We start from the raw sequence: 26,648 nt of genomic DNA, 5'->3' as shown, positions 1-26,648 counted from the left end.
TCAATGTCTAGTTGGGGAGTCAGACCCTTACACAGAAAACTTAGAATATATTGTGATAAACACCCTAATAGTGCTATAAATCCAGTACTATTGAAGTAGAAGGGACTGAACAGTAACTGTGTATGTTAGAATCACAGAAGATTCTAACAGATAATATTTAAGCATAATCTTCAGGTATGAGTTTATTCAATGGATAATGGAGAGATACAGTATATACAAAGTATAAAGCTTTAAAGGATGCATATTTGAGAAACAATGAGAGCCTTAGTTTTGCTTTGAGCATGGCAGGGAGTGAATAGACGGGAGTGAAATGGAAAGACAGGTTGGAGTCAAGTTCTAAGAGGTCTTCTCTTCCAGTCTAAGGAATTTGTAAGCAAAAGGGAACAACTGATACTTATAAGCAGAGGAGTGGTGTGATTTTTGTTTTAGGAAAATAATTCTGGCAGCACTGTAGATGATATACAGTAATAACTAAACACAGGTATGTGAACAAGACATCACTCACTACTGAAGAGATCAGGACAGAAGACCATATAGGAAGTCATTGGAGCAATAAAGCAATAGATTGTAAAGATCTAACTGAAGTAACGTGAGGATGAACTAGAAAGGACAGATTTGGGAAGAACTGATGAAATTTAGAGTTATCAGATTCTCGACTGGGTGGGGAAGATTGAGTCAGACCTTCCACATGAAGCAGGAAGATCTCATCACCTTCCCCAGTGGTTGACCATAGAGCCATGGTTAAAGGCTTTCAGTAACTGAAAAGGAACAGGCAGCCCAGCAGAGTGATTTTTAATGTTTTTATTTCTTTTTAAATAAGTTATTCATATATATAGCAAAAAGGATATACTATGAAAACTAAGTCTTCCTCCTACTCCTGTCTCCCAGTCCCCCAGTTCTCCTCCCTGTAAACAACCACTTTAATTAGTTTTTGTGTGTATTCTTCGGAGAAAATCCATGCATGTGTGTATATCCAAAATGGTATCTTCTTTTAAAGCCAGGTTTAAAAAAAAAAAAAAAACGGTTGCTGTCCAGTCGATACTGACTCATAGTGGTCCTATAGGACAGAGTAGAACCGCCACATAAGGTTTCTGAGGAGCAGCTGGTAGATTCGAACTGCCGACCTTTTGGTTAGCAGCCCAGCTCTTAACCACTGTGCTACCAGGGCTCCAAAGCCAGGTTTAGTGAGGTATAATTTACATAAAGTAAAATTCACTCCTTTCAGTGTACAGTTCTATGAGTTTTTGACAAATGCATACAGTGATATACCCGCCACCACAATCAAGATATTGAATAGTTCCAAAACCCTAAAAAATTCTCTCATGGCCTTATATCAAACCCTTCATAGTCAACCCTTCTCTCCATCCCCTGATCTATTTTCTGCCCCTAAAGCTTTACTTTTTCTAGAATGGCATATAAATGGAATCATATAACATGTCGCATTTTGAGTTGGGGCTTCTTTCACTTATAATAATGCATTTGAGATTCATCCATATTGTTGTGTGTATTAGTAATTCATTACTTTTATTGCTGAATAGTGTTCCACTATGTGGATGTACCACAGTTTGTTTATCCATTCACCAGTTGAATGAAATTTGGGTTGTTTCCGGATTTTGACAGTTATAACTGCAGAGTCTATAAACATTTGCATATAGGTTTGTGTGAACTCAGGTTTTCATTTCTCTAGAGTAAGTACCTAGGAATTTTGATGCAGTCCAATTTATCAGTTTTTCCATGGATTATGCTTTTAGTGTCATATCTAAGAAATCTTTGCCCAACCCAAGGTTAAAAAAGATTTTCTCCAGTGTTTTTTTCTAGAAGTTTTATAGTTTTAGGTTTTAGATTTGGGCTTGTGATTCACAAAATGGTGACTTTTTAACCATAAACAAGATTATAACAATTATACTACTTTATTTTGCATGTTATTTCAGAGTTTATACAGTAGTCTATTAAAATTAAATCATTTGCTCATGTTCCCATAATTTTTTTCTTTTACTTCTATTTTGTAGATAAGGACATTGAGATTCAGGGGAATAACCATGTTATCCAAAGCCTAGTATATAGAGGAACTGTCACATATTCTAAGACATGTGGCTTCAAATCTGTTCTCTTTGTATTACACTACATGGTCTGTTTTGGTGGGTAGCCATGTCTGTGGGATTTTTTTCTTTCTTAGTGAAATTAAAAAAAGGAAATTCAGTTATTCTTTTTATTTTTGAAAAGGTTTAATTTTTATTCTTTGTATAAAAGGAGAATTTTGTATTTCGTTTTCTTTTCTGATGAAATGGAAAGTAATGCAAAGTCAGAAGTCCTGAAATCTAATCCCAATTTTACCACTTCCTAGCGCTATGGATTTAGGCCAGAGGCTTCAGATTACTGAGCCTCATTTTCCTCCTTTGTAAATAATGGAAGAAAATACCAACTTCACAGATTGTTGTAAGGACTAAATTAGATAAAATACGGGAAAACTTCTACCATAGTATGTGGCACATAGTAGATTTGATTACTTTCTGATACATTTCTTTTTCTTCCTCATACATCTGTAGTTTATCACACTTACCAATAGGATTCCAGTAACATATACAGTCCCCATTGCACTCTGATCAGGACAGAAGATTCTGTTTAAGTTTTTCTCAATATTCTATTGCTGGGCATTGTGGTTGCAAACATAGAAAACTAATGTGCTAAGCAAAATATGTCTCATCTTTCAAGGAGGCTACAACAATGTATGATCAATCAAGAGTTTATGGCAGAAAAAGAAATCCCAAATCCTATTTCAGAAGTGTTTAGTGGATACTTCTGTTGGTGATCCTTATTTCTGGTAATAGCTAACTTCTGTTGAGTGCTTTCAATATGCACATTTCAGGATGATCTTACATCCATTGTCTCTAATCCTTACAACAGCTCTTCAGTTTGTAAAACTGAGGTTTAATAATTTGCCTAACACATCACAGAGATGAGGTGACAGAGCCAGAGTTAAAACCTGGATCTAAGTCCAATCTTCTGTTATTATACCCTACCATTCATGTTCCAGTTAGCTGATCACTGCCCTCTGTATTGTTGTTGTTAGTTGCCGTCAAGTCAATTTTGACTCATGGTGACCCCATGTGTTACAGAGTAGAACTTCTGCATAGGGTGTTCTTGGCTGTAATCTTAACAGAAACAGATCACCAGGCATTTTCTTCCGCAGTACGGCTGGGTAGGTTCAAACTACCAACCTTCAGGTTAGCAGTTAAGGACAAACTGTTTACGCTACCTAGGGACTCTACTGACTATTCATGTTCCAGTTTTAACTGGCCACTAGCCTCTACATAACAATGCTTTATGTCCCTCAAAGTCCTTTTAAAATCAGCTTTCATCCTTTTGAAGTTATCTTAGCTCCTTTCATCTTTTTTCCACTGGGCTGAGTTCAGCCTTAAATCATCTAAGTAGCTCATCTTAGAACTTTTTCCTGTTTTCCACCTTCCTCTTCTGTTTTGGTACCTGGACTTGGACCCTGGTATGGGCCTGAGTAATACTGCGCAAGGCAACAAAGGCCTCAGAGCCCACACAGCACCATACTTACTCCTGGTTATGGTTCATGTACCTACTCAGGAACTCCTAGTAACCAGAAAAAGGACTTCTCCTAAATCTCCAACTTAACCATTGCCTGTAAACAGGCCATCACATTCCAGGTATTGGTGTTTCCATTCACTTTGTCAAGATTAGCAGGATAGTAATAGCAAGTCTTTACTGAACATTTTCTGTGCCTAAGACTTGGTTCTCAAATTTGTGTGAGTTAAGAGTAATATAGGGAGAGTCCCACAGTCTGTTTGGGGGTACAAAACTTACACAGATAAGAAGATAGCTATAAATTGGGCCAATAGATAAGTGTCCAGAGGTACTGTCAATTAAGTGTGTTATACTCAGTGCAAGCCCATGAGCCATCGGGAAGTAATCTCCATTTTATGCTCATGTACCCCATCAACGTGGAAAGAGAATGAGCTTTGAGTCAGGCAGACCTGATCCCAGGGCCAGCACTCCAACTTCCTGTAGAAATTATACCCTGGTGGCATAATGGTTAAGAGCTGGGCCGCTAACCAAAAGGTCGGCTGCTTGAATCCACCAGCCGCTCCTTGGAAACCCTATGGGGCCATTCTACTCTGTCCTATAGGGTCACTATGAGTTGGAATCGACTTGATGGCAGTGGATTTTTTGACAGAGTTGTTAGAAGCCCTGGTAGTGCAATGGTTAAGCCCTTGGCTGCTAACCAAAAGATAAGTGGTTGGAACCTACCCAGCAGCTCCACAGGAGAAAGTCCTGGTGGTCTGCTCCCATAAAGATTACAGCCTAGAAAACCCTATGGGGCAGTTCTGTTCTGTCACATGGAGTCACTATGAGTCAAAATTGTCTAGACAGCACCTAACAGCAACAACACTGGGTTGTTGAGAGGCTGATGCTGATAATGTGTAGGAAAGTCCTTAACACAATCCCTGACCTAGGCTGGGCCCTTTGTTTGTATTCCATAAACCCCCTGTGCATAAATCTGTTCCTGCAGTCACCTCTTCATCTTACCATTGTACCTTGTCTCTGTCATCCACTGGGATGGGAGCCTCTTGAAGGGGCTGTTTTGAGGCAGGCAATCACCAGAAGTGCCCACTCCCTTCCCTTCCTCTCTCTTCCTTTTTTATTTTTTCCTTTCTTTTAGAGGTAGGGATAGGAGCTAGGATTAGTATCTTGTTAAAGAGAAAAAACAGGTTATCGCTTCACAGTTACTTCACAGAGCTGCAATGTTGGCCACACAGGCCCTGGGGATCCACAGGCCCAATGGGGTCACCACTATGTACTTGATGGCATCTGGAGGTGGTATACTTACTGATGATGAGCAGGCAACAGGGCTGGAGAGGGAGGTCATAATGGCTGCACAGAAAGGACTGGATCCATACAATATGCTTCCTCCAAAGGCAGCTGCAGGTACTAAGGGAAACCCTAGTTTAGTCCCCTCCATCACTAAGTTATTAGTGGGCTGCATCTGCAGGAGGACAACAGTGCTGTCATCTGGCTCTGGCTGCACAAAGTTGAGGCCCAGTAATACCCTAACTGTGGAACCCATTAAAGGCTGGTGCCCCACGAGTTAGCCCACTGAGCCCCTGCACCAACTCACTCGGAATGTACTGCAAAGTTTTCTTCCTTCCAATAAAGACTAGCCATTGCCTTGGCGCCTTCTCAAAAAGCAAAAAAAAAAAAAAAAAGGGGAAAAATAGAGTCTTTTACAGCTCAAAAGGCATTTTGGGTTGATTAATATATGAAAAAACCTAAACATTACCACTTTGACCTTTAACTTTCTCGTCTTATTTGATGTCTGTCAAGCCAGCAAGAAAAACCAATATAAAGCTTGAGCTGGTCTGCCATGGACAGAAAAGTGCCCTTGCTTGTGTTGCTTTTCACCTGGCAACAAGCTTTTTTCTTGTCCTCCTACGGATAGGTGATGTCACTGCCCCCCAGCTTTTAGTGGCAAAGACCATTTTACCAGATGACAGGTTCCTAGCTAGTTAACACACAGGGCCTAATGCCAAAGCTGCTAATTTTCCTTTAGGTGTGGTGTTCTTTTAAGAGGTATCTTCTAGTGTTTTCTTTAGTAATAAATGGTAATGACCTTCGTTCAGATGGTGAGTTTTTTCACTTTTTGCTAATGCCAATAGTTTTGAGCTGCAATCAGTTTGGAAGCAAACAGAGCTTTTCACATACTGAGAACACCTAAGATTTAGCAGGATGCTTGGGTGCTTATCCACCCCTTCCTGTTCCTTCCTTTTTGGTTTGGCAGGGCACATCCAGGAGGGGTCCAGGAAATAGGTGATTATAGCTTGTTATGGGTTGAATTGTGTCCCCCAAAAATACGTGTTGTAAATCCTAACCCCTATACCTGTGGTTATAATCCCATGTGATAATTGTCTTAGGCTAGTTTCTCTAGAGAAGTAAAACCAGTAAAGCATATAAATACATATATACAGATTTATATCAAGAAAGTGGCTCATGTGGTTGTAGAGGCTCAGAGTCAGGCTGGAGTCTTCTTCTGACTAACATAGCTGCAGGGGCAGACTCAAGATCAGCAGGTCAGACAGCAGGGCTCTGGCTCACAGGCTGCAGAGACTGACAAATCCCAAAATCGGCAGGCAAGATGGCAGGTAAGCTGTTAGATCAAGTCCCAAGAACCAGAGGTCAGACGAACAGGAGCCAGCTGCAGGATCCAGAGCCAGCAAAAGCCCGCAAACCTTGCCAGAAAGTCACCTATATTGGTTGCAAGCCCACAACCCAAAGGAAACTCCTTTCAGCTGATTGGCTACTCACAGCAGACCTCATCATAGAGGTGATCACATAATATCAAATCTCATCATGGAGGTGATCACATCATTATACAACTGCCACACTACATCATAACTGCCAAACCACTAAGAATCATGGCCCAGCCAAGTTGACACACAACCTTAACAAGCACAGTAAGATTTTCTTTGTTACGTTAATGATACAGTATTAGTGTAGGGTGTGTCTTAAATTAATCTCTTTTAAGATATAAAAGAGATTAAACAAGCAAGTGAGAAGCAGAGCTGGGAGAAGAGAGATGCCAAGCCACATGAAGACAGCCCAGGATTAGAAGCTCAAAGAGACAAGGACCTTCCAGAGCCAACAGAGAGAGAAAGCCTTCCCCTAGAGCTGGCACCCTGAATTCAGACTTCTAGCCTCCTAATCTATGAGAAAGTGTAAATTTCTGTTTGTTAAAGCCACCTGTTTGTGGTATTTCTGTTATAGCAGCACTAGATAACTAAGACACAGCTTTAGGGTCAGCTTCCTGCAACCCCAAAGACTGATTCCATTTGAGAAGGCTCTGACATACGAATGGGGAAGCTACCTCACTGCATTGTTCATGAAGAAGTTAATAACCAGCAATCAACAAAATATTGGTCTTTAAAGGGGACACATCTTATGCAGAACATTACAGTAGTCATTGTAGGAAGTAAGGAGATAAAGCGATCCTTCGTATTAAGAATTTGGGGGTTAAGGGGCAACCACAAACTATAATGTAATACTTGCTCGCAAAATTTGAGTACCTGTTATGTGCCAGATACTGTGTTGAGTGCCCTGCCTATGTTATCTCATTAATTTCAATCCTCTCAACAATTCCATGAGGAATATATTAATATTTCATATATGTATGTGTATGAGAAAAACTTGGTTCAGAAAGTGTTTGAGTAACTTGCCCTATGTCATACAGCTAATAAGTAGCAGAGCTGGGATGGAAAGTCAGGTTTGTTTACTCCAAAGCCCTTGTTTTTAATCACAGTCTGGAAATGGTTCCTCTCTAAATGCAAATGAGGCCATGTGAGTTTAAAAAAAGAAGAGGTAACTCTGAAGTAGGGGGTCACAAACTGGGGGCCCACTAATCAAATTCAGTCCCTGGACGTGTTTTGTTTGGCCCAAATAATTTTGGCCTGTGTGGAATTTTTTTTACTATTTTAATTGTTTGCCAGTTTAAAATTTAGGAGATATCACATAGAAATCCAGTTCTCTGGCTTCCTTTGAAAATAAGATCTGGCAACAAAAGACTAGCTGAGGAGCAGTCCCCCTTGAGAGAGGGCATGCTCTCTCCTCTTTACCAATAGCCCCCACTCTTCCCTATTGTCTCCCTGGCCCCAGACCCCATGTGAATGACCATTTATCTATCAGCCCTGCACTGCTGTTTTCCTTCTTGTAGCTTTAGGAGGACAGTGAACTCTTTTGAGTGCCCAACTGTATGTCAGAATTTTTCTTATACCTAGACCATTTCTTTACTTTCATTATCTGTCTGGTACCTGTAGGCCTTTGAGATGGTGAGCCCACACTGAAGCTAAGGGTGCAAAACTGATTTATTCTATTTCATTGAAATCATACTTACAGTAGTAGAAGCAGTTCCCTGAAAGCAATAGCGATTGCTTGAAGCCCACATTCCCCTGTGGTTTGCCAGCCTACTAGGCCCTTGATGGAGCCCACCTGCCTAGTGGCCGATGACAGCTCTAGAGCTGTGACCTCTCTGTAAACACTAATGATGCTTCTGTTTTTCTGTCTGCTCATCTAGTGCCCAGCATGCAGTTTGCCAAGGATTTGCTCTTAGTGAAGGAGAAGGAGGGTGTCCTGCACATTCCTATCGTTCGGAGCGGGGACCTGAGCTATGAGTCCTCTGTGAGGTGCTATACTCAAGGCCATTCAGCTCTGGTCATGGAGGACTTTGAAGAGAGAAGAAATTCAGACTCTTCCCGGATTACATTTCTGAAAGGGGAGAAAGTAAGTGGATTCATGGTGGCTGAGAGACAGGATTCTTTTCTTCTTGATACCTTTATTTGTTCTTGATGAAGTAATTTCAACAAATTCTGAACATTCTAGGAATTTCTTAGTTATTGATAATATTTTAATACTATCATCTATTCCATATGGCTATCTTCTTTGTCTCCCACTTTCATCCCAAAACAATACAACAACCAAGTATATATAACATATACATATAACATGGGTTGAGCTGGGAAGTTTAGATGACATATAGCATTTTGGGAACATAAAGGACTCAAATGAGTGAAGGTTGCTCTTAAACTGAAACCATGTTAGAGACAAACACATCCCACTAAATATAACTTAGAGGAGGAGGAAGCAGTTCTTTAATACCTGGGCCCCTGACCCAAGGCAGCATACATTGTAGTATAGGAACAAATAGGCAGATGTTGAGCAGATTCAAGTCAGTGAGGTATCCTGTTGCCAATAGACATGAGGACACTGGAAATCCTGAGAACCTCCAGTCACTAAATGTGGCTGTGTCAAAATCAAAGTCTGCAACTTCAGTGTATGCTAAAAGCGTATCTGGAATCAAAATCATATTTCTCCCTTTTTGGACCTCAGTTACAGATGACTGAGTTAATCATACCCTTTGGGTGGTGCAAATGGTTAATACATTCAGCTGCTAAACAGAAGGTTGGAGGTTTGAGTCCAACCAGAGGTGCCTCGGGAGAAAAGCCTGACAATCTACTTCCAAAAATTCAGCCATTGAAAGCCCTATGGAGCACAGTTCTACTCTGACATACAGGGATCACCATGAGGCAGAATAGACTCAACAGCAACTGGTTTTGGTTGAAGGCACACTGTCCTCATTGGTCAGTGCAAGACCCTTATTTAATTACTCATTCTATTTTACTTGTATTCTTCCAGCCACATTCCCTTCCTCACCTCAGAGCCCATCATTCTGTTGTGCTTAATGTATACCCCTTATTGATTTGTTTTTGAAAAATGTTTTGTGTGTATGATTACTAATTTAAATAAATGCTATTGTATTATATCTTTTTCAGTGTTTTGCTGTTTTAATAAGCAATATGTTTTAAGATCTGACTACATCATTTATGTATCTAATCTGTTGCTTCCATCTGTTGTAAAATATTTCATGGTGTGCATCTGCTACATTTTACCCATCCACTCTCAATGACAGACAGTGAGGAACCTCGAGGATAGTACCCAGTAACCTCCTAATGCTCTGCCAACACCAGTAATGCCACAGTGCACATCCTCATACATGTCTACCTACAGATCTCAGTGAAAATTTCTTTGTGTGTGTACTCAGGAGTAAAATCGCTAGGCCATAAGGCATGTACATGGCTACACCAATCTACGCTCTCATTAGCAGTACATGAGGGTTGTTGCTATATCCCTCCACACTCCACCCTCTCCAACATTTGACATTATCTGTCTTCTTTTATTTTTGCTAGTCTAATATGTATTAGGAAACACTAGTGGTGTAGTGGTTAAGAGCTCTGTCTGCTAAATAAAAGGGCATCAGTTCAAAACCACCAGGCCCTCCTTGGAAACTCTGTGGGGCAGTTCTACCCTGTCCTATAGGGTCACTATGAATCAGAATCAACTCAAGGGCAACGAGTTGGATTTTTTGTTTTTTTTTTAAATATATATTAAGTTACATCTTATTTTAATTTGCATTTCTCCTATCACTACTACTTTATATGCTTGTTAGATTAGCTTATTAGATTTCCTCTTCTGTAAATTTATTATTTTTATCCTATGCTGTTTATCCTATTGTGTTGTTCTTTTTGTTGTTGATGTTTTCTTAGTAGTTTCTAATATATTCGAAATATTAATCCCTTGCCAGTTTTAGATATTGTGACATCTTTGCTTTTTAATACTTTAAAGAGGTCTTTTGCAGTAGATGTTCCCAATGCGATAAGTCCAATTTGCCCAATGCAATTAGCCAGTGACAGCCTTACAAATAGTGTTCTTAGTTGAACAGAAATCTTCAATTCTAATATAATCAAATGCATTGAAGTTTTGCCGTATTATTTATTAATCCTTTTGAAGTTTAGCGTAAGAAAACCTTACCTATCTCAGGTCACCTCAGATTCCTCCCCTGTTCATTTTACTACCAAAAAAATTAAAAATGTGATAGCTTTTCTTCTCTGGGACTCTTTTACACATTCATGACTCATAAAGCCCTGTCTTAGTTATTTGATGAGACTTTTACTAGTGGCAGGTTGAAACGTGTATTAAAACACACAAATACAACAGATACGATCTTTAGCTTGGAGTCTACACGTCTGTATTTGTTTTAAGTTCAAATGAGGATTGTCTGCCTATCCAAGACACAATTTATAGTTTAACACAAGTATAAAGAAAATACAGCCAAATATCTCTGTGTTGCCCACATGACAATCTGTCATCATTTCTCAGCACATTTTTGGAATCTTCATTGTCCTTGGCTTGCTAAGCAATATGTCTTTGGAAATTGTCATTCACTAGAACGTCTTTGTTTTTTTTAATCTCCTGAAGAGTCACTACTAAATTATGCTTCCCATAAAGTTCTTAATGTAAGAAAGATGTGATAGGAAAAAAAAAAAAGAACTTTCCATAGGAATTTAAAACCAGGTTAGCAAGCCACATATATATGTCCACAGGGATACACACCATTTACTGTGACTTAGGAAGTTTGAGAAGGAGGCGTTGGTGGTTCAGTGGTAGAATTCTCACCTTCCATGAGAGAGACCCAGATTTGATTCCTGGCCAGTGCATCTCATGCACAGCCACCACCTGTCCATCACTGGAGGCTTGTGTGTTGTTACGATGTTGAATAGGTTTCAGCAGAGCTTCCAGACTAAGACAGACTAGGAAGAAAGGCCTGGCAATCCACTTCCAAAAAAATCAGCCAGTGAAAACCCTATGAATCACAATGGTCCAACCCATAACCAATCATGGAGATGATGAAGGACCAGGTAGCGTTTCCTTCCATTGTGCATGGGGTCATCATGAGTTGGGGGCCGACTCCACGGCAGCTAGCAACAACAACAGGAAGTACGAGAGAAACTTCTCTCTACCCTCATATCCTTTCCAGTACAATAGGGTAGTAGATCATTCGTTTTAGTGAAAATATTAGAGTTTTCCTTCTCTGACAGGTTTCTGCCTTACACAGGTTCCAGCTTTTGCAGGTTTTACTATACTTTTTTTTTTGAGTGGCAGTGAGCTCAAGACTGTTTTCCCTTGCTAGAGCCTGCAGCACAGCTGGCCATTTCTTTAGCTGAATATAGATGCAGGTGCTATTAGCTGAATGGAGCCTCATTACTATCGTTACTTTGGAAAACATTATTAATTCTATTCTGTTTTCATTTTAATGTTTTTGTTTCATGGTCATTTGGAAATAAAACCATTTATAAAATTGTTCCATTGAGAAATACATTTTTGAATAATGCTCTTTTAAATAAAGCTCTTCCTTCTTGGTTAAAAAACAAAACAATAGGATAGTAGATTTAAAATGTTCCCACTAAAATATCCCACTTCATATTACATGAATTCACTATTGAGACTGCTCTGTTACCTAAAATGTTGTGACCTTATTTTGCATTTTCTCAAAACACAGTCCTCAGTAGAGAATATTCAGTTTGAGAGATGCTTGGTTTTTTGTTTTTGTTTTTTTTAATCAAACAGGGATTTGAATTGTGCTCTCAGTCTTTCAGTACTCGGAAGTCTTCACATGAGACATTGTTTGGCAGCGGATCTGAGAGTTCTTCAGCATTTAAACGTATCTTTAGTCTAATACGAAGACTTTCTGAGTTCATTATAAGACTATTCAGTAATTACAAAGGAAAAGGAACATTATTCAGCTCTCCTGGAAATCTAATCAATATGTTAAACCTCCATCATCAGAAATCTACCTATTGTAACGTGTGCAAATATATTGATCAGCTCAGGAAAAATGTGGGAAAGCATGCAAATGTTCTATAGGTGCTTTTTAATGGGTTATTTGTTTTATTGATTTTTTTTCCATAACTAGAGGCCAATAATTCAAGATGGTTTAGAATGTTATGAGACTCAATATATAGGTAGGTTCCATTCAAGCATGAAATAATAGATTTAAACATTGTATTTTATGAATGAAATTGGTTTCTTTCATATTTGTGTCAACTCTGATGCTACAAAGAAGAAATCATTTCTAGGAAAATCAACCAAGTTATTGATATCTCACTGCAAATTTTAATCTCTCTTGTGCCATTGGCTCTAGGTGAAGAACTGTACTGTCTATATCCATGATGACTCCATATTTGAGCCAGAGGAACAGTTCAGGGTCATCCTTGGCCATCCTCTTGGAAACCACTGGAGTGGAGCTAGAGTTGGAAAGAATAGCATGGCAACCATCACCATATCTAATGATGAAGATGGTAAGAAAAGAAATTGTCTGCTGTTTCACTAATAATGTAATTACAGGTGTTTTGAAAAATGAAAATGTTATAAAATTACCTACCAATAACAATCTCTGAGCATTTATATAAAATATTAGTAGCAAATGTTCACCCAGGACAATGCTCCAATAAATAAATTTATAAGTATTTTTAATCTCATTAATCCCTACCATACTGCCAAGAGATAAGGAATGAGTATAGTTAAAAGCTAGGATGGAGATGCTAAGATAGAGAATGAAAGCTATTTAAGTCACTATAGTTCAGGAATAAGATTGAAATACAGTCAGAATCTGTTGAATCCAATGAACTGATTTAAAAGACTGCCACCTTCTTGGAAAAGTCTGATTTCTCAGTTTTCTTCTCTTTCATTGATTTGGCCTACTAACCTAAAAAAATTAATTTCTATAGTTAGATGTATCAAAGAGTGGCCCAGACCTAGCAGGGAAGACGAAACCTGTTTCAAATTGGGACATAATTGTTTTATTAAAATTGGTATTTTAATGAGTGAATAGGTAATCATATTATAAATCGTAATGACTTTTTTATTGAGTACTTACTATATACTAAGAACTGTGCTAAGCATTTTATATTTTTATTTCATTTAATCCTGACAGTAACCCATGAGATAGGTGTTACTATCTTTGTATTGTAGGTGAAGAAACTGAACCTCAGCAAAGTTACATAATTAGCACTCTTAAGTTACACAGTTATAAGCAGCAAAGCTGGATCTGAACCTTATTTTATCTGATTCTTATCAAGTGCAGCTTATCTTGTATAATTAGAAAGAAATGACTTTCTGAGAAAGAAAAGGAAATGAATACACAAACTCTAGAAATTTCTGCAGTATTTTTACAGTATACTATTCTTGTTTTACCGTCAGATCAATTCTAACTCACAGCAACCCCATGTGTAAAATGTTAAACTGACTGTCTTCATAGGGTTTTCAAAGCTGTGACCTTTTGGAAGCAGATTGCCAGGCCTGTCTTCTGAGGTGCCTCTGGGTGCGTTTGAATTGTCAGTCTTTTGGCTAGTAGTCGAGCGCTTAACCATTTGCGCCACCCAGGGACTCCTGTAATATAAGTGGTATTAAATTTATAATTGCTGTCAGTTTTCCCATCTACTTATCTCACTCACTCCACAACCACAGCTTTACCCTCCCCCATGTGTATATAATAGAAAAGAAGGCATTATTTGACCTTTTTTTAATTTAAAAACAACATATTATTAGTCATTTTCTAACATTGAGAATTGTGCCTCAGACCAGATGGCATGAGGAAGTCTTGGGTACCTGAATTTTCATTGCAACCAGTCATTAAAACTACTCATTCTTACCTAAATACCCTGTGAGAAGTTAGGAAAAACTGGGTGGGGATCAGGGGAGGAGGAGTCTTTAAACATTTTAAAGATGGGGAGAAACTGGGAGGGGGCTCCCAACAAGCCCAGAATTGAAAGATGGATTTGGTAGATTTAAGTAGCATATAAGTGAGATGAATTATAAACCTTAGAAATTCAAAATTCACAAATGAAAGGAGCTGGTTCATGTAATCACTTGGTAGATGTTTATCAAGGGCCTCCTGTGCCTGTTGATAAATTGTGCAAATTTAAAAACGTTCTGTGAACTATAATGCTAAGGTGGAAACTTAAGCATTATGCATTTCAAAGTCCCCAAAAATATTTCCCCAACTATATTGTTTTTAATAAGAAACTTGTGAGGATTAACTCCTACAGGATCACAAATAAATTGTTTTCCAAAGCATAGCTTAGGGGTAAATACTGATTGATATTTATAACTGCAAGCCATTTTGCCTCTGTATTATTAACTAGTGTGAAAAATTCCCTCTTGTAGTTGTAAAGCATTTTCATGGGAGTCTGAATTTTTTGTGCCATTCTAACTTATTCTTGTTTTCCTAACTATGTTTCCTTAGCCCCCACCATTGAGTTTGAAGAAGCTGCATACCAAGTTCGGGAACCTGCAGGGCCAGATTCCACTGCTATTCTGAACATCAAGGTGATCCGCAGAGGCGATCAGAACAGGACCTCCAAAATTCGCTGTAGCACACGAGACGGGTCTGCCCAGTCTGGTGTGGATTATTACCCAAAGAGCCGAGTGTTGAAGTTTAGTCCTGGTAAATAAACACCAACCCCAAACTGTGTGTTTTAGCTAACAGAGAGGTAAATAGCTTGTATTCGAAGAAAAGAATGAACAGAGAAATGAAAGAAGAAAACAGTAGCTCCAATGATATAAAGCATTTATTGAGCACACATTTGACATTACAAGAGTCTTTAAAAATTTTAATTAGTAAAAATGGCATGGAAAAAAGAGAAATTAGGTCCCTTACTTCAGAACATGCTAGGCATTTTGCCTCACTTAAAAGTATTGTTTTCTTAGCCTATGATTTGGTTGAGTGATAGGAGAACTTGATTTTTAAAAATATGCATGACTGGCATCATTCAACCAACATTAGTACAAAGTACTGTGCTGGGCCCTTCAGGGATTACTGAAATCTGGAAGGCACATCCGTGTGCTCAGTGGTTTAACATCTACTAGGAAATGGGATACCCTGTTATGGGGTTTCCAAATAAGGTTTATCCTAGAGACAGAGATAGAGACTAGAGTCAAGGAGGAGTAGAAGATGGGATTCAGGTCACAACTAACTGTTTAACTGATGTATTATACAGGAATGGGGCAGAGTGAGATAGGGAAAGGGGTGAATTGTGTCTTAATTTCTTAGAGCTGCTGTAACAGAAACGCCACGAGTAGATGACTTGAAAGAACAGAAATTTATTTTCTCAGAGTTCAGGAGGCTAGAAGTCTGAGTTCAGGGCACTGGCAGGCACTAGGGGAAGGCTCTCTCAGCCCGCTAGGAAGGAAAATCTGTCTCTTTCAGCCTCTGTTCCTCAGTTCTTTGGCAATCTCCATGTGGCATCTTATCTTCCCCCATTTGTGTTGCTTGCTTCTCTCTGTGTCTCATCTGCTCTTTCTACATCTCAAAAGTGATTAGGTGTAAGATATACCCTACACTGATATGACCTTATTAACGTAACAAAGAAAACCCTGTTTCCAAATGAGATTACATCCACCTGTGTAGGGGTTAGGATTCCAACACATATTTTGAGGTGGGTGAGGGGGACATAATTCAATCCATGACAAATTATATGGTAGGTTTTTTCACAGAACTTTTTTTTTTTTTCTGTGGGCCTAGGCTGGTGTGGGTTTAGGCACCATTAGTGACATAGCCGGAAGTGGGCGATAGTGTTAGAAGGTCTTTTCAGAGACGTTTTGGGAAGTGGAGGTAGGTAAAAGACTCCATCAGAAATGGGCTAGGGGTTTCTGTATATCTCGTCCACATCCCTGGAGCTTCAAAGGGCCTTTGGCTCCATCCCGTGTACGTCTGATTGGTGTTTGCTGGGAAGGTAGATGCCGTTCATGTTCATCTACATCTACACGTAAGAATTCGGGTAGGGGGAAGGGTAGGTCTTATGAGTAACATAGCTCAGATCTCCGTAGGAGGTGAGGAAGGTTATTTGAACCTTCAGGGAACAATTTTATAGACAAGGAAGTTTCTAAGGCTTTAGCCCTCCCCCTCCCAGGCTGCTAAATCTCCACGTTATCCTCTTTGTGAAGACTGGCCTGGTAGGGAGCCTTTAAGCTATCACTCCTCAGGAGATAACTTTGAAGGGTGCCTGTGTATGTAAGCGCTTCCAGCCACACAGAAGCTCATGCATAAGCATAAAGGGGAAAAAAAAATTAAGCAAAAAAACTCGTGACCAGGGTGGAGTGTATATTTTGGATCATAGATTTTTATTACCACCAGCTAGTGCCAGGCAGGGGCCATTAATCCTCATAAGGTGTTGAATAGTAAATCTGCAATACTGAACCTCTACCATAGGTGGAATTTGGTCTATAAAACAAATTCCTCGCTTGAGATGGGGTAAAGTGATTAGTAGCCACTGCATTTATAGAAAACCTCTGAAAGGAAAGGGTATATTTTAACATGCAGTCTTGGCAGTGCCAACCTGCATTCTCTTGGGTATATGACCTAATGAGGACATTTGCTCTTTTTTTGTTCTGTCCTTGATGAAGGTGTGGATCATATCTTTTTTAAAGTTGAGATCTTGTCCAATGAAGACCGGGAATGGCATGAATCTTTCTCCCTAGTCCTTGGCCCAGATGACCCAGTGGAAGCAGTGCTCGGGGATGTGACTACTGCCACAGTGACAATTCTAGACCAGGAGGCAGCAGGGAGCCTCATATTGCCAGCACCACCCATTGTGAGTTACTTCATTCAAAGGACATGCAGCTTTTATGTCTTAGTGACGAGTAGATGAGAACTTGGGAGCAGTAGGACTTTCAATGCTCTACTTCTTTGTTCTTCTAACAAAGTGATTCACAGCTGGGGGCAATCTTGCCCTCCCTCTCAGGGAACATCTGGCAATGTCTGGAGATGTTTTAGGATGTCACAGTTTTGAGGGGAGATACCTCTAATGGATAAAGGCCAAGGATATTGCTAAATATCCTGTAATGCACAGGACAGCTCTCACAACAAAGAATTACCTGGCCCCAAAATGTCAATAGTGCCAATGGTGAGAAACCCTGTTCTGGCATAAGAGTAAAACCAAGCCATGCTGAGAATCCAGACTTTCTGGAGTCACTGGAGCTGGATGACCCTTCTCCCATCTTCCTCTTGAAACTATTGCCCCAAGGAAATCTTTAAACCTTAAACCGGAACTATCCCATGAAGTCATCTTTAAACCAAATAATAGTTTAGCTTAATTAGAAAAGAATGTCCACCATGAGCATTATGTTCTTTTAAAGAATTATCTATGTGAGATCAGATTGACAACAGCAACTCAAAAGGTTAGATGAGAAGCTTAAGGGGCAATGAGTTTGTATTGATGATGGTGAAACTATTTGGAAAAGGATATCGAGAAAGGTGGTACAACTTGAAGAATGTAACCAATGTAACTGAATTGTACATGTAGAAATTTTTGAGTTGTGTATTTTGCTGTATATATATTCACCAAAAAAAGAAAAAAATAGACCAAGCCATGTTGATTTAGTCTGATAAAGGTTGAAAGTACAATACAACCAATCTTCTCATTTTTCAGAGGCACTCATGAGAGCGAGAAAGCAATACTAACCCTTAGCTGTTATTCTACAGACTTGCCACACACATAGAATTAGTCATCTGTAGAGATGAAGTACCATTTTTCCCAATTTGGGGATGAATAAAATATTGTACCAACTTCATAATTAGGAGGAAAATACCTAGAGGTTGCCAAGGGAAAAATAAACCGTAATAATTATATAGTGAGAATAAGCCTTCTAACCTCCCCTAATTAATCTCTTTAGAAGAGAAGGATCATTCCAAAATGTATCTCTTATTTGGCCGTGGAAGAAATCCACTTCCTCCATTTACGTTTATTTTGCCAAATGTGCTACCACATACCATTAACAACTTATTGCAACTTTAAACTAGCAACTGCCATTCCTGATACAGCATTGGTTACAGTGTGCAAGAAAACAAAACTATTTTCCACATTGAGTGATGGGGCTCTGATTTGGGAATCAGATTAGTAGAATAGTCACGTTTTTAGTCAAGCAGTAATAGGATCTCTTCCACCACTCAAGATCTGCAACATATTTTAGGGGTACCGGGTACTTTGGGTGCTTTGTAAAAACTTACCCTATTTAAAGAATCTCTAGAAGTTAAGAGATCTTGTGGGTCTCTGGGTAAGGGAGCCTTTGTTCTCTGCCATTCCTGGTACCCAACCTAGAGTGAAGCTTTGTTGCTGTTTTATAGGTCATCACACTTGCTGACTATGACCACGTGGAAGAGGTTACCAAGGAAGGAGTCAAGAAATCCCCCTCCCCGGGCTACCCACTGGTCTGTGTCACCCCCTGTGACCCTCATTTCCCCAAGTATGCCGTCATGAAGGAGCGCTGCAGTGAGGCTGGCATCAACCAGACATCCGTGCAGTTCAGCTGGGAAGTGGCCGCCCCCACTGATGGCATTGGAGCCCGGTCTCCCTTTGAGACCATCACTGACAACACACCATTCACCAGCGTCAACCAAATGGTAGGTCCATGGCTCTAGCTCTAGTTGGGAAGGAAGAGAAGTGGCATCTCTTTTTGTTACTCAGACTCTATCAGATTCCTTAAGGTCCGTGCATGACATTTGGAATAAAACAAATAAGCAGGCACACATAGTACACACAGAGACTTTCTATTTTTATATATAAGGAAAGGTAATATGGTGTAGTAAAAGAGAACTGAGCTTGTAGTCAGAAGACCTGTTTACAAATCCTGATTCTGCCTGTTTTTAACTATGTGATGTTAAGAGGTTAACTTGATAAGGTCATTGACAAATCAGATATAAAATGATCTATAAGTGGTAGAGTAAGCCATAGATTCCAAATAGGAACAACTAAATGATTATTATTCTTTTCACATATCTTCAATCATTGATTAGGTCCTAGGATATCAACCCCTTGAGGATATGGACCAGGGGTTCTACCACATTTGTATATCCCAAAGTGTCTATGTCCTATTGGTAGCATATAATAGGGACCCAATTATTGAACAAAAGGATAAAATAGTTGTTGAGTGCACAAACGGTTTGCATTCATCTACTAAACAAAAGGTTGGCAGTTCAAACCTGCCCAGCAGCACCATGAAATAAAGGCCTGATGATCTGCTTTTGTAAAGATTACAGCCAGGAAGACCCTATGGAGCTCAGTTCTACTCTGTAACACACAGAGTTGCCATGAGTCTGAATTGACTTGATGGCAACGAGTTTGATTTTTTTGTTTTGGTGTGAAGACATGAAAGGTTTACAATGCAGTTGCTGCACTCAAGGAGCTTAGAGACCAGACCAACACACCTGCCGCCATCAGAGAGTAATGAACAGTGATGGTTTCCCTAAGCTTATGAAGTAGTCCACTAAAGTGACTCTACTGATTGCACCAGTGAAGTTTGTCCTCTTCAGAATGAGAGCTGAAAGGAGTTGAGACTCAGGCTCAGTTCAGTATCAGGCACATAGTCTGAAATTAATTTACTTAGTAATTTTGGAGGAGCCCTGGTGGCGCAATAGTTAAGAGCTCAGCTGCTAACCAAAAAAAAGGTCAGCGGTTCGAATCCACCAGCTGCTCCTTGGAAATCCTATGGGGCAGTTCTACTCCGTCCTATAGAGTTGCTATGAGTTGGAATCAATTCGACGGCAATGGGTTTGGTTTGATTTTTTTGGAATAGTTTTGGAAACCAGAAATCTCTTTCAGACAGCATTTCTCTAGGTTTTCCTATTCAACCTGTAGTTTGTTCTCAGTTTACTAAGTGCCTCCCTTGGATGGGATAATAGCAGAGGAAAGTTTTACATGTAGATGGGAGATTCCAGATAAAGGAGGGTCACTCATATCCATTGTCTTTACACAACTTATTCAAAAAGGCCAGAAGATCCATTGTTTTGCAACATAGATATAGATAGCTGCCATCAAGCCACCTCTGACTCATGACAACCTTATGTACAACAGAACAAAATGATGCCCAGTCCTGTGTCATCCCCATGAGCACCAGTATGTTTGAGTCCATTGTTATGGCTATTGTGACAGTCTGTCTCACTGAGGTCTCTCTTGTCCTCGCTGGCCCTCTGCTTCACCAAAGGCAGTCACCTCTAGCGACTGATCCCTTCTGACGATGTGTCCAAAGTAAGCGAGTTGAACAATGTTCTGTTGTAATCTATAGGTTTTCATTGGCTAATTTTTAGAAGTAGATTACTAGACCTTTCTTTCTAGTCTGTTTCAGTCTGGAACCTTCACTGAAAGCTGTCCACCATGGCTGACTATGCTAGTATTTGAAATACTGGTGGTATAGCTTTCAGCATCATAGCAACATGCAAATCACCACAGTACAACAAACTGACAGACAGGTGGTGGTTTGCAACATAATCTAGCCCAAATTTAAATTATCTTCTATATTATTAAAAAATTCAAATAGGAAGACTTAACTCAATGGCTTATTGTTTCATATGTATCTACTCTCTGTTCAACAAAACCATGAAAAGAATTTGGACTGATTTGAGCCAAATACGACACATTCTTAACAGTACCAAATTCATGAATTGATTTATGATTGTTTTCCTTTTTAAAATGAACTGATGACTGGTAATCTTTACCCCAGTTCCCCTTGCTTTATCATTATTTCTTCAACTACTTATTTAAGACCATTGTATTGTGTGCATTTTTGTAAGATGCCTCAAATCCCTTCTGAACTAAGTCCATAAATAAATAAGTGTTGGCAGCTAATTAAAAAAATTTTAGTGGAAAAATCTTCTTTAATTTTTAATGGACTTCAGTGAAAATTGTTTTCATGAGTAGAATTTATAAGTTTGTATGATTGCTTTGTGGGAGGTCTATGACACACAGAACTACTAATTAATTTTTCTTGTTATGTACTTCCCTATGTATATGCACACATAGCGTAAAGTGCTGGTGACCTGTGTTACCTTTGCATAGATTGCTGTATTAAGCACTGGCTTCTATATGTCTGGGAACTTGAAGGAATCTGGTGAAAGACCTTCAAAAGCCAATGGATGTCAGAGGCTACATTTTCAGCTTTAAGCCTGCATGTTATTGTAATCCTGGCAGTGTAGTTTTCATGTGGTGGGGGTGGGGGGATGGGGAGAGGGTAGCAGCAAGAGGGAAAGAGAAATAAGAACCCCTGGGAAGGAAGCATCTCTTCTCTGTATCCTGACATCATGCCCTCATCAAAAGTGAGTTGGAGGCCCTTTGATGTGCTATAGGGAAGGTACAGGACTGCTGCCAGATAGAGGCCAAATAGTCTTGATAGAGGGGCCAAAAAGAAGATGGGAAGTCCTTTTGCTGAACTTAGTATGTGTCTTACCCCCTTAGACTCTAAGTACTCACTGCTCTGTCCCTACTCCCTGGCTCACGGTAGAAACTCAATAATTATGTGATGAAATGAATCAATTAGATGGATAGCTTGATGGCTAGATGGATAGATGGCAGAATGGATGGATGGATAGATGGCTGAATGGATAGATGGCTGGCTGGCTGGCTGGGTGAATGGATGGGTGGATGGGTGGAAGGAAAGATGGCCTTCACAGATTACCTTGGGCCAGAAACTTTTTAAATATTATCACCCAAAAGATACAGCATAAGGAGCTATTTAAGTGGCATAATCATGTCTGAGGTGCTTTATTCTTTCCTGTAGGTATTGGATAGCATTTACTTTAGCCGAAGGTTCCATGTGCGCTGTGTGGCAAAGGCTGTGGACAAGGTGGGCCATGTCGGGACCCCCTTACGGAGCAACATTGTTACCATCGGAACAGACAGTGCTATCTGCCACACCCCAGTGGTGGCTGGGACAGCTAGAGGCTTCCAAGCTCAATCCTTCATCGCAACCTTGAAATACCTGGATGTCAAACACAAGGAGCATCCGAACAGGTCAGGCAGGTGATGCCTTCCACACTGAGAGGGTGGAGTGAATCTCAGGCTATCTTTTGTGTGATTTCCAGGATGGATCAATGAGCAAGTCATCTGAAAAACAGTGGTAATGACTACTTTGAAAAAAAAGTTTGAATTCCTCAAAGCCCCTCAAGATCTGGCCCCTCACCTAGGGCTGCTGTAACAAAGTACCACAAAGTGGGTGTCTTAAAATGATAGAAGTTTATTGTCTCACAGTTCTGAAAGCTAGAAGTCCAAATCAACATGTCAGCTAGTCTTGATCCCTCCAAAGTCTCTAGGAGATCCTTTCTTATCTCTGCCATTTTCTGGAAGCCCCAGACCTTCTTTGGCTTGTAGATACAGCTTCACATGGCTGTCTTCTCTCTGTCTGTCTCTGTCTGTCTCTTTTCATCTATTATAAAGACATCACTCAGATTGAATTAGGACCCACACTACTCTGGTATGACCTCATGTTATTTTAACTGATAACATCTTCAAAGACCCTATTTCCAAACAGGGTCACTTTCACACGTACAGGCGGTTAAGACTTCAATATTTTGGGGGAACACAATTCAATCCATAACACTATCTCATTAGCCTCATCTCCCTTACTTTGCCATTTTTACCCACCAGTGCGCCCGCAGAGAATCACATGTTATTTCCCAATGGCTTCAGCACTCTGCCTGAGGGCCATTTTAAATAGTGAAATCAACAAAGAACACAAAAATGTAAAAACCATGACATTAGATATTCTGCAAAAAGACACTTGTTTACAGTATGATAGCTGAAACAAGAAGGCAGAGTGTTGCCTAGTTTGACCTCAGCTGGGAATGTACTTGTTGGGCAACTCAAATTTTTTGTTGCTCTGCACATGTCCACAAATGACTATGAAAGCGACATGAGTATTGATTTTGGCATTACAAATAAAATTTTTGCAAGTAGGTGAATTTGCAAATATGGAATCTGCAAATAATGAGGATTGACTGTATTTATTTTGCATCCCTTGTTCCTGGTACAATGCTCCTTGGCACCTAATAGACACCCACTAAATATCTATTGGAGCCCTGGTGGCGCAGTGGTTAAGAGATCAGCTACTAACCTAAAAATTGGCAGTTCGAATCCACCAGCCACTCCTTGGAAACCCTATGGGGCAGTTCTACTCTGTCCTATAGGGTCACTATGAGTTGGAATTAATTTGACAGCAACGGGTTAAATATCTATTGAACAAAAGAGTAATAACACTTTGTAAACTATTTAAGTCACTGGACAGGTGTGCCCTTATTTTTTTTTCCCAAGCTACCATGATTATGATAGGAAATGGATGTTTTCATTTTTGCATAGCAAAAAGAATTCAGTGTATGTTATACATATTCCTTAAACCTCATAGTATTTATGTGTGTGCCTTTATGAACAACTGAGTTCATTGCATTAAAAAAAAATGAATTTGGAGCCAAGAGTACACAAATCCTTCTCTTTTTCTAACAGATTAAAATTTATTTTTGTTAAGGAGCCATAACAAAAGTTCTCAGGGCACTCGAGACACCTTTCTTGAAAAACAGCCATCTACTTCAATATCCTGAAATCTGATTCCTCTTAAGATGTGTTTCTTTGATAAGAGAGCCAAGCTATATAAACCCAACATGCGCCCTCTGTAAACATGCTGAAAATTTGAACTTGTATGATTAAAAAAAAAAACCTGCAGCCAATAAGTATAGTTCTGTTGTGTCACAGTCTTTACCAATATTTATTAAGCTCATATTTTATTTAGAATTGTATAGTATATGCTCTGGAGAAACAAATGAAGTGAAGGAGATGGTCCTTGTCCCCATCGTGGGGAAGCAAGATTAACAGAGTCTGTAAACACACACGAAATAGCAGGCAATATGGATAAGTTAAAGGTTTCCTGGTACAAAGGCTACCTAAGTGCTGAGGAATGTCTATCAAGGGAGGGCTTGCCGCACACTGAGACTAGTGAGGGTCGGATTCCTGGAGAAGTAGGTGTCTGTGGAACTTGAAGGGAGGAATGGGAGAGGAGACCGTTTCAGGTGGGGAGAAACAGGATGAGTAGTAAGACACTGGTACTAATTTCTAAGATGTCTGGCTGGCTAGAGAAGTTGGCTTCAGAGTTTTAAGATCTCAGTGTCTTTTTGACTCAACCAAATACTAAAAAAAGATGAATGTCTACCTTACTCAGGAGTCCCTGGGTGGTAAAAATGGGTGACATTCTCAACTGCTAACCTAAAGGTGGTAGTTTGAGTCCACCCAGAGGCACCTCGGAAGAAAGGTGGTACGATCTACGTCTGAAAAATCAACCACTGAAAACTGTATGGAGCACTGTTCTGCTCTGACCCACATGGGGTTGCCATGAGTCAGGGGCAGCTAGTCAGCAACTGGTTGACCCTACCCACCTTTCACAGACATTCATTGCAACAGTGACGAGGAGCAGCACCTGTATCAGTCAGTCAGCTTTAGCTCCCGAGGAAACACAGTTTCCATTTAAAGCAACAGAAAGCTTTAATTTGTGGTGTGATGTTATCTTTTCTTCTATAGAAAAAAAAACTATGAAACTATGATTCCTGATTTCTGTAAGTCCAGAGTCTGGAGAATTCTGCATGCCCCCCATGCTCTCCTGTTCAGATAGAACTCCTACACCTACATGGAAAGCCTCAGGGGGGATAATGGAGTAAATTCATTGGTGAAGACAAACTGGATCATGAGAAAAAAAAATGTACCATGTTAACTGTCAATGTTACTGTTAGCTGCTGTCGAGTCAGTCCTTGACTCATGGCAATCCCAATAGCATGAAGCTAAGCACTTACTTCTGCCCCTTTTTTGCCTAGAATCCACATCTCCGTGCAAATCCCACACCAGGACGGAATGCTGCCTCTGATCTCCACCATGCCGTTGCACAACTTGCACTTTCTGTTATCCGAGTCCATCTACAGACATCAGCATGTCTGCTCCAATCTCGTCACCACCCGCGACCTGAGAGGCATCTCAGGTGAGGGACTAAGTACAGGGCTGGTTTTCTCACTTGAGTCCCACTCAGGGGCCTTTAGGGTTATGGTGAAGTGGGGAGGAACTCTACTGTTCTTGATGTTCTCTGGTCTTCAACATCTACGTGATAACAATTTTCCTTCTTAGCGAGCATCCAAACATAGGCAGCTCGGACTTTGAAAGAATGAAGTGAAGAGAAAAAAGCAAGGACTTTGGAATCAAACTGACTTAGACTCAAAACCTTATTCCACTCTCTATATACAACTTTGAACAAACATAGCTTGACCTCTGCGAGCCACTGTTTTCTTATCTTTAACATCAGAATAACAATTGCTGCCAGCCAAGGTGAGAATGAAATGAGTTGACATTGGTGAAGCACCTACGATGGTAAATTTTAGTTCTCTCCTTCCTGATAGTGAACATGTTTGGATCCATACTCTAAAATCCCATTACACTAGCATCTTTAGAAAGCTAAAGTGCAGATGTTGCAGGGTGGGTTTTCTGGAAGCAGGAGCTGAGATGGAATTTGAGGTAGAAGATGTTTATTAGGGATCAACATGTGCTGAAGGGAAGAGGAGGAAGTAGGATTAGACAGAAGAAGTCAAAAACTGCGATGCAGGACTGACAAAACGTCATCCAACTCAGTGGGAAGCTCTGAAACAGACATTGCCCCTCACACTTGTCCTACCTCCAGCCAAAATGGCCGGGCCTTATAGCCCACCTTGCTCAGACACCGGATGGGCACTGCCCCAGGAACGGCACAGCCCCAGGCACAGCTCCCTGAAGGAGCTGACAGCTGAGCAGCGCATCACAGCAGACATTTCACTTTATGAAGAATCCTGTCCTTTCCATTTACCTTAGCAAGTGCACATTAAAGGCATTTCCTGCCTTCACAGCTAATGAATCATTTAACAGTGTTTTTGAAGATAGAAAGACATTCATATCCTCTTTCATATTCACTAAGCATCACTTTTTGGTAGTAATGGTCTTTAGACAGTCGAAATTATTTGAATGTAAATTGTAATTCACTGAGCTACATGTGAAAGTTTAACTGATAACATATGTAACTAGTGTTTTAAAGACTGAAATTTTGCCCTTTTTCCTACTCAAAAACAATTAAATTCAACATGTATTCATTAAGTACTTCATTCTTGTGAGGCAGAGGGCCAGGTGTTGTATCAAGCATTCTAAGGAATGTATTCATTCTTTCAGACTACTGTACTAGTACTTTTAGTATGATAAAACTTTTAACCCAAATATTTTTTTTCCATTTCTTTTTTTTTTTGTAGTTTATATGAAGTTTACATTTCAAGTTAGTCTCCCATACAAAAATTTATACATACACTATTAGGTGACCCTAATTATTCTCCCCATACTGTGACAGCACACTCCTCCTTTCCACCTCTGATTCCCCATGTCCATTCAACCAGCTCCTAACCCTCTCTGCCTTCCCATCTCACC

At 39.9% G+C, this 26,648-nt stretch overlaps 1 protein-coding gene across 1 annotated transcript in view; it reads left to right on the top strand.

The window, feature by feature from the left end:
* Window positions 1-26,648, top strand: part of FRAS1 (Fraser extracellular matrix complex subunit 1) — a 516,919-nt gene that overhangs the window by 458,154 nt on the left and 32,117 nt on the right. Inside the window, exons 59-65 of the mRNA XM_012557480.1 lie at window positions 8,090-8,295; window positions 12,551-12,707; window positions 14,654-14,854; window positions 16,813-17,000; window positions 18,533-18,808; window positions 21,958-22,190; window positions 25,031-25,191. Of these exons, the coding sequence (XP_012412934.1) occupies window positions 8,090-8,295; window positions 12,551-12,707; window positions 14,654-14,854; window positions 16,813-17,000; window positions 18,533-18,808; window positions 21,958-22,190; window positions 25,031-25,191 (1,422 nt within the window). The remainder of the gene's footprint in view (window positions 1-8,089; window positions 8,296-12,550; window positions 12,708-14,653; window positions 14,855-16,812; window positions 17,001-18,532; window positions 18,809-21,957; window positions 22,191-25,030; window positions 25,192-26,648) is intronic.

The sequence above is a fragment of the Trichechus manatus genome, unplaced genomic scaffold, assembly GCF_000243295.1.
Source record: "Trichechus manatus latirostris isolate Lorelei unplaced genomic scaffold, TriManLat1.0 scaffold00105, whole genome shotgun sequence".
NCBI lineage: Eukaryota > Metazoa > Chordata > Mammalia > Sirenia > Trichechidae > Trichechus > Trichechus manatus.
The sequence above is the reverse complement of the archived record's forward strand: the minus strand, read 5'-3'. Positions and strand labels throughout refer to the sequence as shown.